Raw genomic sequence first — 13,914 nt, 5'->3', positions numbered from 1 at the left:
TTTTATGTCAGGAGGCATTGAGGTTCCTTCTCCTGTATCGCCATCATCATCATCATCCACTGGTCGATTAGTTTTTTCCGTGCGTTTCCCACTTCTAGTACTGGTAGCAACAGCCATGAGTTTAGATGCTGGCTTAGGCTCATATCTGGTCTGGCTGCTGGCTTCAAGCCTGGGCTGTTGGCTACAGCTCGAGTGACTGGGATAGCTGATTTATCTCCCTGCCCCCCTGCCTCTGTCTGCTGCCCGACACTATCTAACAAAGTGCGATAAGCATAGGCCAGGGCCCAGCTTATTGCAATGAGCCTTTTCTCCTTAGAATCGTCATGGCACTTCTCTTTTAGGTATTTCCCCACCTCTGCTGCGTTCTGAATTTGTTCCCGTGGAAAATCCCAGTCTACAGGATCAGAAAATTCTTTCAGGGTTTGGCCTATATTTTCCCATTCTCCACCCCACTCAGGATTTTTCACGCCTGCATCTGCTTCTGGGTCAGGGGTCTCACCAGCTCCTCTGGATATCTCAGCCTTCATTCTAGAGAAGCTGAAGACCATATAGAGGAAGCTTACAGATTAAATACCAGAAAGATGGTCTCTTTAACATTCAGGGGAAACTGAACATTCGCAAAAAGTGACACAACAGATCCAAAGGAGAAGAAGGGAAGTAAAGGCTGGAAAGCCTTATTCTCAGCTCTTCTTCTAACAGACTGAGTGTAATTACTACTAAATTTCTAAAACGTACTACTGGAATTGGGATGCAGGGTAGGATGAAGAAACCATAAACCATACATATCGTAAACAGACTCCAGTATCTTTGTAAAAGCCCTATAAATCATTATCACCAAGGCCAGCACAACAGCTATTCTAATCCGTACACCTCTACTGTAAAAATTACATGCTTTGGACAATAATCTTAGTGACTAGAAAGGTATTGAAACCTCAAAAAGGTCTAGAGCCCAGAGCCACACAAAGTCTTGCACAACCAGAGAAATCCGGTGTCCAAGCAGCATGGCTACTAACTGCTTTAACAACAACAAACACACAATTAATAGGGCTTTTTTCCACCTTTTCCAGCCGTGCATTGAGCGCCAATTCATGTATTTGTCCAGGTTCAGAGCAACTTTGGGGAAGAATCCCCCAAAGGAGCTCTGGTGGGAAAAGCAGATCCAATCAGCCCCTCCCCCCAACTGGTCCGGGAGAGAAAAAATACCTCCTTGGAGAAAGGTGGAAAAAACCTGTTTATTAAACTATAAATCCAAAACAATATCAAAACAATGAGACTCCTTTCCACTCTGAAAGAGATGACAAACTGAGAAAACCCCGGGTTGAAGCTCAGCTCACTCAGTCTCTGATCAGTCCCTCCGGTGCTGGAATTGTCGCAGGCCAGGCCTGGCCCGGTGGGCCACAGCTGCAGCTGCCGGTGCTCTCCTGGGTTTTCAGTCCATAGCAGTTTCAAGAGGTCCAAAGAAAAAGAAAAAAAAACAGTCCAGGGAACTTCTTTGCCTCAGCTAGCTAAAAACTAACTAAAACGCAAAAGAAGAGCTCTCTGCCCCGCTGTCTGTCCACAGACAACACAGTCAGGAGCAGAAATGTGGAGGAGTGAGTGCAGTGTCTGTAAACAAACTGCACGCTTCTTCTGTCTCCCGCTTCACTCTCTGGAACACTCTTAAAGGTACAAAACTTATTATTATTCAACATAAACAGAATGAGACGACTGGGGATAAAAGCATCACATAGTCAACCCAGGACAGACACAAAGATACAATTGTATGGACTTTGAGATCATTTCCCATTCCAAATGGTTTTCCCTTCAGCCACAAGAGGCTTCCATCCCTTCCAAAAATTGCCTGCTGAAACTCTTCTGCTCCCTTCCAAATCAGTTCACTACTCCAGCATAACCCTTGAAGCATGGACAGATGACTCTTCAACTAATTATAGTTGAAAAGAAGGGTATTTATTGCACTGCTAGACACATGTGAACCAGTTTCCAAAGACACGTGCAAGGAGTTGCAGGCTCCTGCTCTATATTTCTACAGAAAAGGTTTTAATAAGGTTTCTAAGGACCCATAATACATAATTATTACCTCCTGCTTCACATTTTTATCAGCTGAATATCCTATACAGCTGCGCAATTGTATTCCCTTAACTGGGTTGATGGGATTTTGAAATGAGGGAGTGGTTGTATGGGAGGAAGAAAGCCATCTTCCTCATGGTGAACTCATGGCCAGTTGGCATGACCTTTTGACCTGCTCATTGTCCAAGGCTCTCCTAACTGTTCAATTATTCTTAAGGCAAGGTATTTCTATGGTCTCTGCTTCTTCACAATTGCTTCCTCTATCCCTGTCACTCCTAGCTTTATGTTCCTAATATATTTGGTACTCTTTACCTAAGGTATGTGATTTCTGCTAGCTGTATTACTACTAACTTAGCTTCTTACCTCATTTGAAAATCTTAACTAAAATATGCAGTCTTCTACTATCCCAATTCTATTCCCAGCTGGCCCCTCGACTCATCCTCACTTTTCAATTACCCTAATTACATTTTCAGCTAACCCCTTGGCTCACCTCAGGCACATCCCCGACTGCCTCTCTCCCAGCAGCTCAGAGCTGCATTGCACAGCGCTTGCTGTGCGCCAGAGAGCACAAAGCAGGCTGGCCTGGTGGGCCTGAATATTTCTGCCAAACACTCTGCATCTCACACCTTTGCTCTGGCTCAGTGCAGAACTGCAGGATTGCAGGCACTTCCTCCCAGAGCTGCGTGAGGCGCTGGCTCCTGCAGATGTGCCCTGCCAAGCTGTCCCTGCCTGACGCTGACCTCGCTTCCCTGGCACAAGTGCTGGGCCTGAAGGAGCTGCTCTGTGCTCCAGCCTGCCAAGCAGCCTGGCTCCCTGCCCCGGTGCCCAGAGTGCCGCACACACTGCTGGCCTTTGCCAGGAGTTGCAGGGCAGCCAGCAGAAGAGGAGGAATCCTCATCCAGCCCAGCGGCCCGCGGCTGCCCTTGGCCTTTCTCTGCTCCTGGGCACACTCCAGACAGCCATGTCCTCCAGGCCGGGCTGTGCCCAGCACGGCTGCGCTTCCCCTCGGCAGCAGCCAGCTGCCACCTGGGCTCTGAGGGCGGAGGATTCGCCCGCTCCCAGCAAGAGGCACCCAGGGCACGGCTGCTGCCTCTTGCAGCTCCAAGGGCCTCCTTCCAGCCTGCCTCTGCCGGGGCTCAGGCTGCTCCGGCCTCTACCGGGGCTCTGCTGGGGCTCCAGCCCGGGCAAGGCTGGGCCCGCTCTCACCTCACAGGCACTGACAGCTCTGCACCACAGGAGACCTTCCCGAGCACCCTCTCTGATCTTTCTGCTTTCTCACTTGAGCAAGGCTTTCCTCCAGCCAAAGAGATGATTGCATTTAGGGATCCAAATCCAAGTGGCAGGAGCCCAAATGCTCTCCAGTCACAGCTGAAGGCCTGCATCTGCACAGGGTGTTTGGGCTGCCTCATTCTTCTTTTGGTTTTGCTTTCAAATGCCATTGCCCTTTCTGCCTCAAATAGAAGTACCAAAGCTGGCCAAAAACAGACCAGTGGGCCATATTCCAAAGGCAGTGTGGTCTGGAGAGGATGAATGAAGAACATCCTTCCCCACTTTCACACCATACCAAAGACACTGTGTCACTTTCCACCTTTAAGAAACAAGAGACAATTCAGAAGGAATTTTTGAGCTTATTCGCAGAGTGAGAAGGAAGGGAATCTTCAAGGTGAGGTGTGGTTTCAGAAACTTTATTCATTTCCAATCCTACTCTGCAGTCCTATTAGACAATCCTACTCTAACCCTAACCCTAAACCTATCCCGAATCCTAATCCTTATCCTAATCCTAATCCTAATCCTAATCCTAATCCTAATCCTAATCCTAATCCTAATCCTAATCCTAATCCTAGTCCTAACCTACAATCCTACTCTAAACTGGTTGAGGAATAAATGGTCCTGATGTGATTGTCACGTTCTTGTCTCCCTCCTCTTCTTCACTGAAACAATCAGCGGCACCAGGCTGGACGCAGGCTCAGCAAATGTTACAAATGGATGCTGCCCAAAGGGAAAAAAAGCAACAAAAAACAATGGACCATGACTTTCCAAGCTCAGTGCTTCACAGGATTCCTCTGGCTCCTAGAAAGATACAGGAGGAGGACCAATGGGACCATCTACACCTCCAACTTTATGTGCAGGACTTTGCCATCACAGGCAAACCTGGCCCAGAATCCCACTCATCCATTTATCAAGGTGTCTTCATCTTGCTGAGATTTTTGCCCTGCCAGTGCTCTAGAAATGGTGCTTTCTTTGTCCTTGGAGTTTCTACTTTTCAGGAAACTCCAAAGCCTCACACTGGTCCCTCTCTTTGAAAGACAGGCACTGTGCTGATTCCCACAGAGACAGAAAGCAGTGTCTACCATTCCATGCCCTGCCCCTCGTGTGCTGGGTGGCACCTTCCTTCCCAGCAGGGCCAGCCCAGTGGCACTGGGCCCTGCAGTTCCCTCTCTGCCACACAACCTGGCAGTAACCCTGGCACAGTTCCCGTCTGCTTGAGCATGCCAGGCAGCAGATGGGGCTGGGACAAGTCCCTCCCAGCTGTCCCTGTTTGCATGGCAGAAACCTCTGAGGGTGGGCTGGGGGGCACAAACCAGGGCCCCTCAGAGGCTCACAGTGAGTTCCCCCACAGCCCCTCTTGCCCACAGCCAAATCTCTGACCCCTAGGCTGGGACTGGCTTCCTTGGGTCCTTCCACCACCATTTCATGTCTCTGAACCCTGCATTGCTCTACTTCAATTCTTTTGCCATTAGATAAAACTGAACACCCCACCAAATTACAAAAGAGGGTGACAGAAACAGCCAGAGACCTCTCTGACTCAGGAAATGCAGAGGGAGCTGGAGTTATTCAGTTTTGTGAAGAACAGGCTTCAGGGAGACTTTATTGCCACTTTCCAAGACTTCAGAGTGGCTTTGAAGAAAGTGAGCGACATCTTTTTTAACAGGGCCAGATACAATAGGATGTGGGTGAATATTTTTAAACACAAATAGGATCTAATCAGACCTTGTTTACTAGGAGCATGGTGTGACCCTGGCACAGGTTGCCCCAAGAGCTTGTAGGTGCCCCATCCCTGCAACCATTCCAGCTCCGGTGGCAAAGGGCTCTGAGCAACCTGATCTCTTTAAAGATGTCCCTGCTCATTGCAGGACACATGCACCAGAGGACCTTTACAGGACCCTGCCAGCCCAGCCCAGTCTAGGATTCCTCACCCTTTTCATTTGAAGAGCAGCAAGAGTGGAGGTGAGGAGGAAGGGGGCTCATCTGATGCCTTGGGCTTGAGTGGAGGAGGAGCCCATCCCTCAGAGCCTGTTTCACCTGCAGCCCCTTCACATTTTACCTGCAGGAGCTCCTTGGCAGACCAGCGCCGCGCCTCGTCTCTCTGCAGGCAGCAGCTCAGGAAGTCATGCAGGCAAGATGAAAATAGGTTGGGCTGCTGCAGCTTTTGTCTTCCTCCTGTGGCTATCAGGAGTTGGGGCTGGGGAAAAAGGAGACACCAGGCTCCACCTGCTTCTTTCCCATCTGTCACTGCTCTCCCAGATCCCATTGATTAAGCTCCACTCTGCAGTGGCAGTTTCTGCCCTGGCAGAGACCCAGAGATGACTTTTCTTTACCAACCAAAACCCCAAACCCCGATGCAGCCACAGCCTCTCCAACATCCCACAGATCTTGCCTTGGCAGCTGATTTCGTTGACTGACCTAGTTAGTGGGAACTACATCACCACAATCACATTTCCTTCTCTGAGGATTCATACCAACTTGAGAGGCTTTTTGGAAGAAGGACTTTGCTATACTAACTCTACTCTATCCAAGGGTTAGTATATGAAAAGTATTTCTGCAGTGCTTCTTGGTCCCTTAAGCACAGCTGCCATAAAACAAAATGAATCAATCTTTTTGCTTTGTTCTTGAAAACAATGGGAATTGGAAGGAAAGAAAGGAAATGCACCAGATATTCCTCAGGTAAGGAAACAAACATTGGGAATCTCATCTTCAACACAGACACATTAAGATGCATGCACAAATGTACTGGCATGAAAACACCTGTTTGGACATACAGGAGCCACCTGCAGCTCTGTCTCTCAGCAGTCTGAAAATTTCTGCTTTCCTTACATGGAAAATAAAAACTTTTCATGGTCAAATCAGAAGGAGAGGTTCCATCCCTACAGTCACCCTCTGCTCAATTGGCTACTCAAGTCAATGCATGAATGCTAGGCCCATCCCAGAAAGTGCCAGGAAACAAATGGGAGGTTCTGGCAGGCTCTCCACATCACCAGGCTCTGGCTTGGTGACGGGCAGAATGTAGCTTGGGCTAGGAGAGAAACATGGTCACTGAGTGTTTCAGCAGCACTGCACAAGAAGCAGAAGAGACTCTGTGGCCTTTACACCCTCATGCCCAGGTTTCAGGCATGTTTCCCAGTGAGAAGAAACTGCACAGGGGGTTAAGTTCCTCCCTAAAAACCAGTGCCTTAGCAACTTTCTTGTGTTGGGCTTCTTTTCTTCATTTCTGGAAATGTAACACCAGTTCTGAGAGGCTTGCCTTGTGGTTTTAGGGGCATCTTCACAGACAGACAAGTGGGAACAACTTGAAACCCAAAGCAAATGTTGCCTGAGAAGAGCTGGGGAGTGTTTGCCTGTGGTGAGGCTTGAGCTGTCTGGCAGTCCCCTTCCATGATGTGCAGAAACATCCAGCTGCTCCCCAGAACTCAGTCCCTCTGGGCACGCAGGCCTCTGGAAACACCTGACGATTCCAGCCTTTCTCCTGCTCAAGAGCATCTAACCTAAACTGAGCTCCAGTGTCTTCAGCAAGGCCAAGGATGCTCACTTCCATGCAGCTGACAGTGTCCATGGAGCTCAGCAGGTCTTTCTGATACTCCTCAGGCCAAGGAATTACAGTGTAGATTGGCAAGACATCGACTGATCATTATCCAGTGTGGTTCATGTGGAACCAAGCTCTAACACGCTGACAAGTCAGAGGGAGAGAGCTCATTCTGCTTTTGCAAGATGGTATTTAGAAACATAAGACACCGACTTGGAACTATTCAGACCTCAACTTGCAGAATCCATCTCAAATAGACAAAAATAACAATGGCAAGGGGCCTTGGAGTCTCCATAAAAATGCCCACCACTGTCATGATAACTCTGTGCTTGTGGCGCTGAAATAGATGGTGACCAAAGAGACTTTGCTATTATCCTCTTTAAGCCAAAGGAGAATTTCAAATTCAGAAATGGCAATGCACTCCCCTTGTGTACAAATAATTGATGCGGCTTTCTGTCCTTTTCCCACATCACCAGAGGTGACAAAGAGGGTTTTATCCTGACTCTCAGCTGAGCTCAGCCACTGGCCATGGTGGGGAGCTGGAGCCCTCCCTGTCATTAGAACTGTGCAGGCCAGGGATGGCCCTGCTCCTGTGGTAAAGAAACACAGCACCGGTGTCAACTGCCCACGGTGGATCCCTGCCCAGGCACCTGCCTGCGAGCTCATCAACTTGTTAAAGTACCAAGAAACAGCCAAGGGTTTGGCAAACAATTCTAACTGCAGTCGGAGAAAAACACATCCTACACTTATCCAGGCCACCCACACAGATGACTGAACAATGTACAGATGACTTGAAAGCCTGAAAGTTTCAACGACCACAGGATTTGGAAAAAATGCTACAGAATGGAAGAGAAGAGCTGTGTTTAAAAAATGAAAAAGCAAGCAGAACTGCTTGGGCATTGCTTTGGTGGTAGGTTTTTTTCTCTTTTCCTTTTTTGTTTACTTTTCTTTTTCCTTTTTTCCTATGTTTTCTATGAAATTTAAACTGGAAAGGTCTAACCTCTATTTCTCGGGATATTTATCGCATGTCTACCTTGTCCATTGAAAAATTCTTGTCCTTCAGAAACAGACTTCCAACATTGTTCAAAAAACAAGTGGGAAATGTCAGGCATGGCTGGAGGCCAAAATGACAGGTTTCTGAACTGGTTAGGTTTCTGAACTGCCACTTCCCTTTCTGATACAACCAAAGCTACAGCAGATGCTGATGTGTTGCAGGGGCATTTTTAGAAGGGGACCTTGGTGGAAGTGGTGCCAGCAGATGGCAATGGGATTTTGTCCAATGGCACACAGAACATGGGACAGGTGAGAAAGACAGTGGCATCAGTGAGTATTTGTACCTTACCAAGACAGGAGTTGCATTCCAGGAAGGAACTTCTCGTTCCACCATTTCGATGCCCACGATTCCCAAAGACCATATGTCCACTTTGGGGCCACATGGGTGACCTGTCACCACCTCAGGCGCCAGCCAGCCAGCAGCGCCGGCCACGGAGCTCCGTCTGCCCTGCTCAGGGCTGAGCTGAGCAAAGAGGCCAAAGTCAGCTGTGGAGAAAACAACAAACCATGAAAGCCAGCTCCAATTAGGAAACCAAGCAAAAGAATTCCCCACTCTCAGGCTAACAATGTGCTGTTGGATCTCCTGGAGAACTGTCCATGCTCGATTTCCTTGGGGCTTTCCAAAAAATCCCAGGTTTCTTAACGCTGCTCACAGCAGTGGACTTCATTCCCCTGAAGCTTTAGATTGTAGCTCCCTCTGTCTGGAAGGGACACACACAGAGCAAGGCCACTCTTGACTGCTTGTGGTTCCTTATACCTCTGTGCACATTCCAACTGTACCCTCAGCTCGCAGTTGGGGTCCCTGCACTGCCACCAGCACCATTTTTGGGGAGCTGGCAGTTACGCCAAGCAGCCCCACACCCACATCCCTGGAACACTGCACCTGACCAAGAATATACTGACCCAGCTTGACAGAGCCGTCAGTTCTGAGAAGGATGTTGCTGCTCTTCACATCTTGGTGGATCACGTGGTTTGAATGAAGAAAATCCAGTCCTTGCAGGCACTGAGAGAGAAAACAGAAAGAGGAGGGCAAAAATGAGTGATGTGATTTCATCACAAAAGAAAGGAAACAAAGAATCGAAAAGATTCCCTCTCCAGGGGAATGGGGAGCAATGGCAGAACAGTAATGGCCACTGAGAGGAAGAGCTTGCTGCTCCAACACTTGCAGAGCAGGACCTTTCTGAGGAAAGGCACGTCAGCTTTTGAAAGAGCAACAGCACCTGCTGGTGTAGGCTGTGCCCTGCAAACCAGCCAGGACGACTCCTGCTGCAGTGGACGTGCTTTTTCCTTGCAGAGGACAAAGGAGGGGTTTGGAAAGGAAAAGTCCCTCCCTTTGGTGTTTAGTGGATCACTTTTGGGTGGGAGGCTGCATGGAATAGATTTTCTTGCTGGCCTCAGCACAGGCGTGTAAGTATCACACCAGTCACCTCCCGGAAGCAAAGAGCATTTTGGCTGCACTACTATCCTTTTCAGCTGAGGACTGTGAGAAATGAGTATTTTTTCTTTGCTGGTCATTTCATATCCTGCCACCAGCTCCTTTGCTTTTACTGGCAAGGAATGCAGTGAAGACAGACTCCAGGCAAATGTTTAGAGAGGCAAGGTAGAGAACAGCAAATAAAAAGACAAATACAAATACAAGAGACAGACTGAGAATACTACAGCAGGAGATAAGAGTACTGGCACTGAGTACAGGGAGTGAAGGGGCACTGGCAGGCCTTTCACTTGAGATGCTTTTACTTGCCCATAGAATAGCAGCAACACAGAAACAAAGCTTGGCATAGGAAATCACTCCAGCTCTGAGTCCCTGTTTCCCAGACAATCCTGCCCAAGCCCCTGGAAACACAGCTGGGATTGCTGACCTCCCGACTGATGGCTGCCATCTCATCTTCTGACAGGTAGGTCTGGCTGATGACATTGCTCAGAGTGCCTCCATCCATGTACTCCATAACCAGGGACAGTTCCTCACCCACAAGGTAGCTGAAAGAAGGAAACAAGGGCATGGAGATGAATGTACATGGCTAGGTTGCTGTTTGGAAAAGAAGGGTTGATTCTTCTTTTCAGGTCCCTTTGAGACAAAGACAAAAAAAAGGAATAGACATTTCCTCTTGGCTGTGCATTGTTTGCCATCTGTGCAGTCTCAAGGAGAAAGGCACAGCTGCAAAAAAGGAGATGTCTTAGATGGGCAGTAAGCAAAATGTGCAGTTTAGAAACAGCCCAGGTAAAAAACCTGTCATGCATGGTGTTTCTGGAAAAAAGCACCTAATCTTCCTGGCATGCATAGCAATGAAAACCAGTGGCAACAATCCAAGGGAAATCCTTGTTAGTTTACCTGGACATAAGAAGACACTTGAAAAAAATCAAGCTCTAAAACGAAGTGGTGGCTGTGAATATAGAGATCATTGATTTAGTAAGACACAAATCATCCGGGTTTTTGAACAATTTTCAGATACCATGTGCCAGCAAAGACTCATGCAGACAAAATGCAATCTCTTCCCATCCACTGGAGATGAAAAGAGCAATAATAATTAGCCAATAATTACAGCTCTGTTTTCTGCCACTGACCAAAGTGGGATTTTACCTTGTATGTTTGCAATATGTAAACAAACAATCATGGGATAAAAGCACAACTCACCTGTCTAAACAGTTGACCAGGTTGGGATTTCTATTCACCTTCATGACCATGAGTTTGTTGACTTTTAGTTCCTCCTTTCTCAGTCCTTGAAGCTGTATTTTCTTGATGGCCACCTAAAATGACATTGAAAATCAGTAATTTGAGAGGTTGGTGGCACGAGACCACAAGGCACGTGGAGCGAGTGATTTTGCAATGACACAGCTCAGCTGTGCCAAACTGCCTTGTGATTAGGCAGTGCAGTAATTAGGAACTGACATTCCAACAGCCCATTTCTCTGCTCCCTTGGGAGCCAGTTACAGGACATGTGGGGGCACTGACATTTTGCCTTGACCACTTGGTAACAGTGGTGTCTCAGTTATCATCCACAAACCTCTGACCACACTCTCTGCTGCTTGGTTTGGGATTCAGAAGAAGTAATCCATGTCTTAATGCTCTCTGAATACATCTTGTGATATGGGCAGGGCTTAGGGCTTTCAGGGACGCCTTGCAGATCTCTCCCTATGTGCAGTTCCCAAGTGCAGCACTGCAGGTGGCTAAGGATCTGCCAGTAACTTTCAGATGGATTTGCTGGCAGCCAGAAATGAGAATTCAGGACTCTGAAGCTGTAGCCCCAAAGAGCAGTGAGGTGCTCGCAGGCACCACCTTTGTTTTAGCAATGGAGAGTGAGTGAGCGCGTCCTTCTCTGAAAGGAACCGCTGCCCTCCGTGCCTTCCTTCCGGCAGCTGAGGAGGACAAAGTCCCAAATGTGTTTTGTGGGCTGGCACCAGTCTGTGCTTCGTGTGCCTTTTCAGCACAGCTCTGCCCAAAGCTCCAGCCACAGCTCACACCAGAGGGGAAAGCCCTCGAGTGCAGCAGAGTCTGCAGGGGCTGTTGATATTTACCTCTCCTCCTATGGCAGTGTCGAGCGCTCTATAAACGTCTCCAAAACTCCTAGAAACAAAACAGAAGCAGAGAAAGGAGAAGCCATTTAGATCTTGCAGTGAAAGCCAGCCCACACAGGAGATCTCTGCTGTAAATGCCTGCAGGACACTGGAAGCATGAAGATGTCTTTGACAATGCCTTCTGAGCACTCCTAGAAATTCTGATCAGCACTGACAATCTAAGCCCAGTGCCTGAACACATTTGCAGTTTGTCTGACTTCACACTTGATACCTATTCCACCAGCAAAACACCTGATGCATAGTTTTGTACCATTAACATTGCTTGGACTCACCCACTGCCAATATTTTCCAGTTCAATGTATTTTAGAATAGGATTTTCCATCTTCACCATTCTCCCTGAGGGAAACAAAATGCAAGATGTTCACTTTAAAGCAGAGATCCCACCTTCTAGGAGATACAAAAGGAAGCCCCACTGTCTGGAGCTCTGAGCCTCCCTTGGTGGACAGCTGGCTAACAACAACAGGAACAGCAACTGGAACACCAAGAAAAGAACAGCAGGCCCACAGCACAAGTGGCTGGCACAGAGACTGATTTCCAGCATCCTTTGAAGTGAGAGACCTCTTGACAGCAGGCACACAGGGAAGCACAGGGAGATACATTCACAGGAGACTGAGACCAGAAGAGAATACCTACCTAGGCAAGTAAGTTTGTCATCTAGAAACATTAAGGAGAGCTGGAACTAACAGTGCCTTTGTTTTCTTGGGAATAAACACTGTGAGATTTAGAAAAGGCTTCCTACTTGCTAAGATTAAATGCACCTGGACATCTAGAATCAATTCCTCTGAACAGATGTCAAGTCCAGAACAGGAGGAATATTGCCAAGTGTTCCCATCTTTTTCCACCTTGCAGCAGTTTGCCAGAAGAATGCCTCTGCGTTTGTAAACCAGAGCAGCTCATGCTAGAATCAGTCCCCACGGGGCTTTCAGCATCAGGACCCTCACCCTTTATGAGCAGGCTGAGCCCAAAGACGCCCTTGCCCGTGGCCCGCGTGAAGAACCGCGCCGCTTCTCTTCACCCTGACAGCGCGGATCAGTCGCTCCCATTGCACTCGCCCTCTCAGCACCGCACATGTCCCCATCTTCCCAACCCGGCACGGCGGGCACGGGCACAGAGGACAGCAGTGCTCCTCAGGCGTCCCTGTGACACAGAGAGCTGCCCAGAGGAGATGCTGACCCTCTTGTGAGTCCAGGCCGTGCGAGGCAGAAGCCGGCCCAGAGAAGGGGCTGCTGCCTCAGGCAGCTCCACACTGCAGCAGCCGGGCAGCAGCGGGACCCTCCCAGCCAAGGAAGACTCCAGCCTCTGCATTCCCACAGCCCTCAGGGGCAGGGCAGCGACCACAACAAGGCTGGCAAAGCCCAAGCATGAGCACTGACAGGCACTGATGGGAAGAAGCCAGAGTGAGCCTGAGCCCCAGACAAGCTGTTGCCCCCATTCAGGACACAACAGGATGGGCTTTGAGATCAGCCACACCCAGGCACAGATCAGTGCCCTTTTTGTCCCAACAGGTGATGGTAGACACAGAATCCACTGGGCTCTCTTCTCAACCCTACCAGATCTTATCTGAGAGCGCAGCACTGGCAGCCGTTAAGGGCAAGAAGCAGATTCATTGGGTTGTGCTGCAGAATTACAAAGGGCTTGATGTGTTCTCCTAGAGACTGATCTCAGCAGGGCTTCTGCCAATGGCTAGGACTCAAGCAGTCACAGCCTTCTGCTGATCCAGGAATAATCCCTGCTTCTGCCTTCGGCAGAGAGAAGGGAAGCCCAGGCAAATTCCAGCCAGTCTAAGCTGCCCTCAGAGGCAGCAGGAACACCCAGAGCTCTCTCTTGCTGCCTCGGAGCACTGCCAGCACTTCTGTGACACTAAACTGAGCAGAACCCTTTGGTACAGCTGTGCTGACACCTGCACACAACTCACTGTCCCTCAGATAAGAAAGATACCAGACGTACTCTGCTGCTCCAGGGAGTCACCCGCCATCTCCTGTTGCTGAGCAGCAGCTGGGTCAGCACGGGAGGTGAACCAATGGCTCAGGCTCCATTTCTTCAGCTGGGGAGCAAAGGCTCCTTGGGATGGCACTGCGGCTTCTGCTGCAGCTTCAGTGTCAAAGTCGGTGTAGATCTGAGACAAGAAATGAGTTGATGTCAGGAAGGTGTGGCAGAGATTGCCCTGAAATGCAAGAGAGATTGCCATTTGAAATGCAAGCCCTTAGGAAGCTGCTGTCAGCCACATGCAGAGCTCTTCAACTGGATTGCTTTGGATGTCCACTTGTGAAACCAAATGGTCAAAACCAAAGGCTGGTTTTACTCGAGTTCATAGCCGGTTTCTTGTTCTAAAGGATGACTGCAGCAACGACCGCTCCACTTCTCCCAAAGACTCCTTTCCCCCTCCTAGGTCTGCAGATACATTTGCAGCTCCTCATTCT

At 48.9% G+C, this 13,914-nt stretch overlaps 1 protein-coding gene across 1 annotated transcript; it reads right to left on the bottom strand.

Annotated features, from left to right (window-relative positions):
* Positions 1–3,932: 3,932 nt before the first annotated feature.
* On the bottom strand, positions 3,933–8,313 carry LOC134434568 (serine/threonine-protein kinase PAK 3-like). Its single transcript, XM_063183232.1, has 3 exons — positions 8,211–8,313; positions 5,393–5,530; positions 3,933–4,056 (listed from the first exon to the last, which is right to left on the bottom strand). Exons 1-3 carry the CDS (start codon positions 8,253–8,255, stop codon positions 3,970–3,972), a joined length of 270 nt encoding a protein of 89 aa, XP_063039302.1. The 5' UTR covers positions 8,256–8,313; the 3' UTR covers positions 3,933–3,969.
* Positions 8,314–13,914: the final 5,601 nt, after the last annotated feature.

This window comes from Melospiza melodia, unplaced genomic scaffold (assembly GCF_035770615.1).
Source record: "Melospiza melodia melodia isolate bMelMel2 unplaced genomic scaffold, bMelMel2.pri scaffold_44, whole genome shotgun sequence".
In the NCBI taxonomy this organism is placed as follows: Eukaryota; Metazoa; Chordata; class Aves; order Passeriformes; family Passerellidae; genus Melospiza; species Melospiza melodia.
This window is presented reverse-complemented; position numbering and strand designations above follow the sequence as displayed.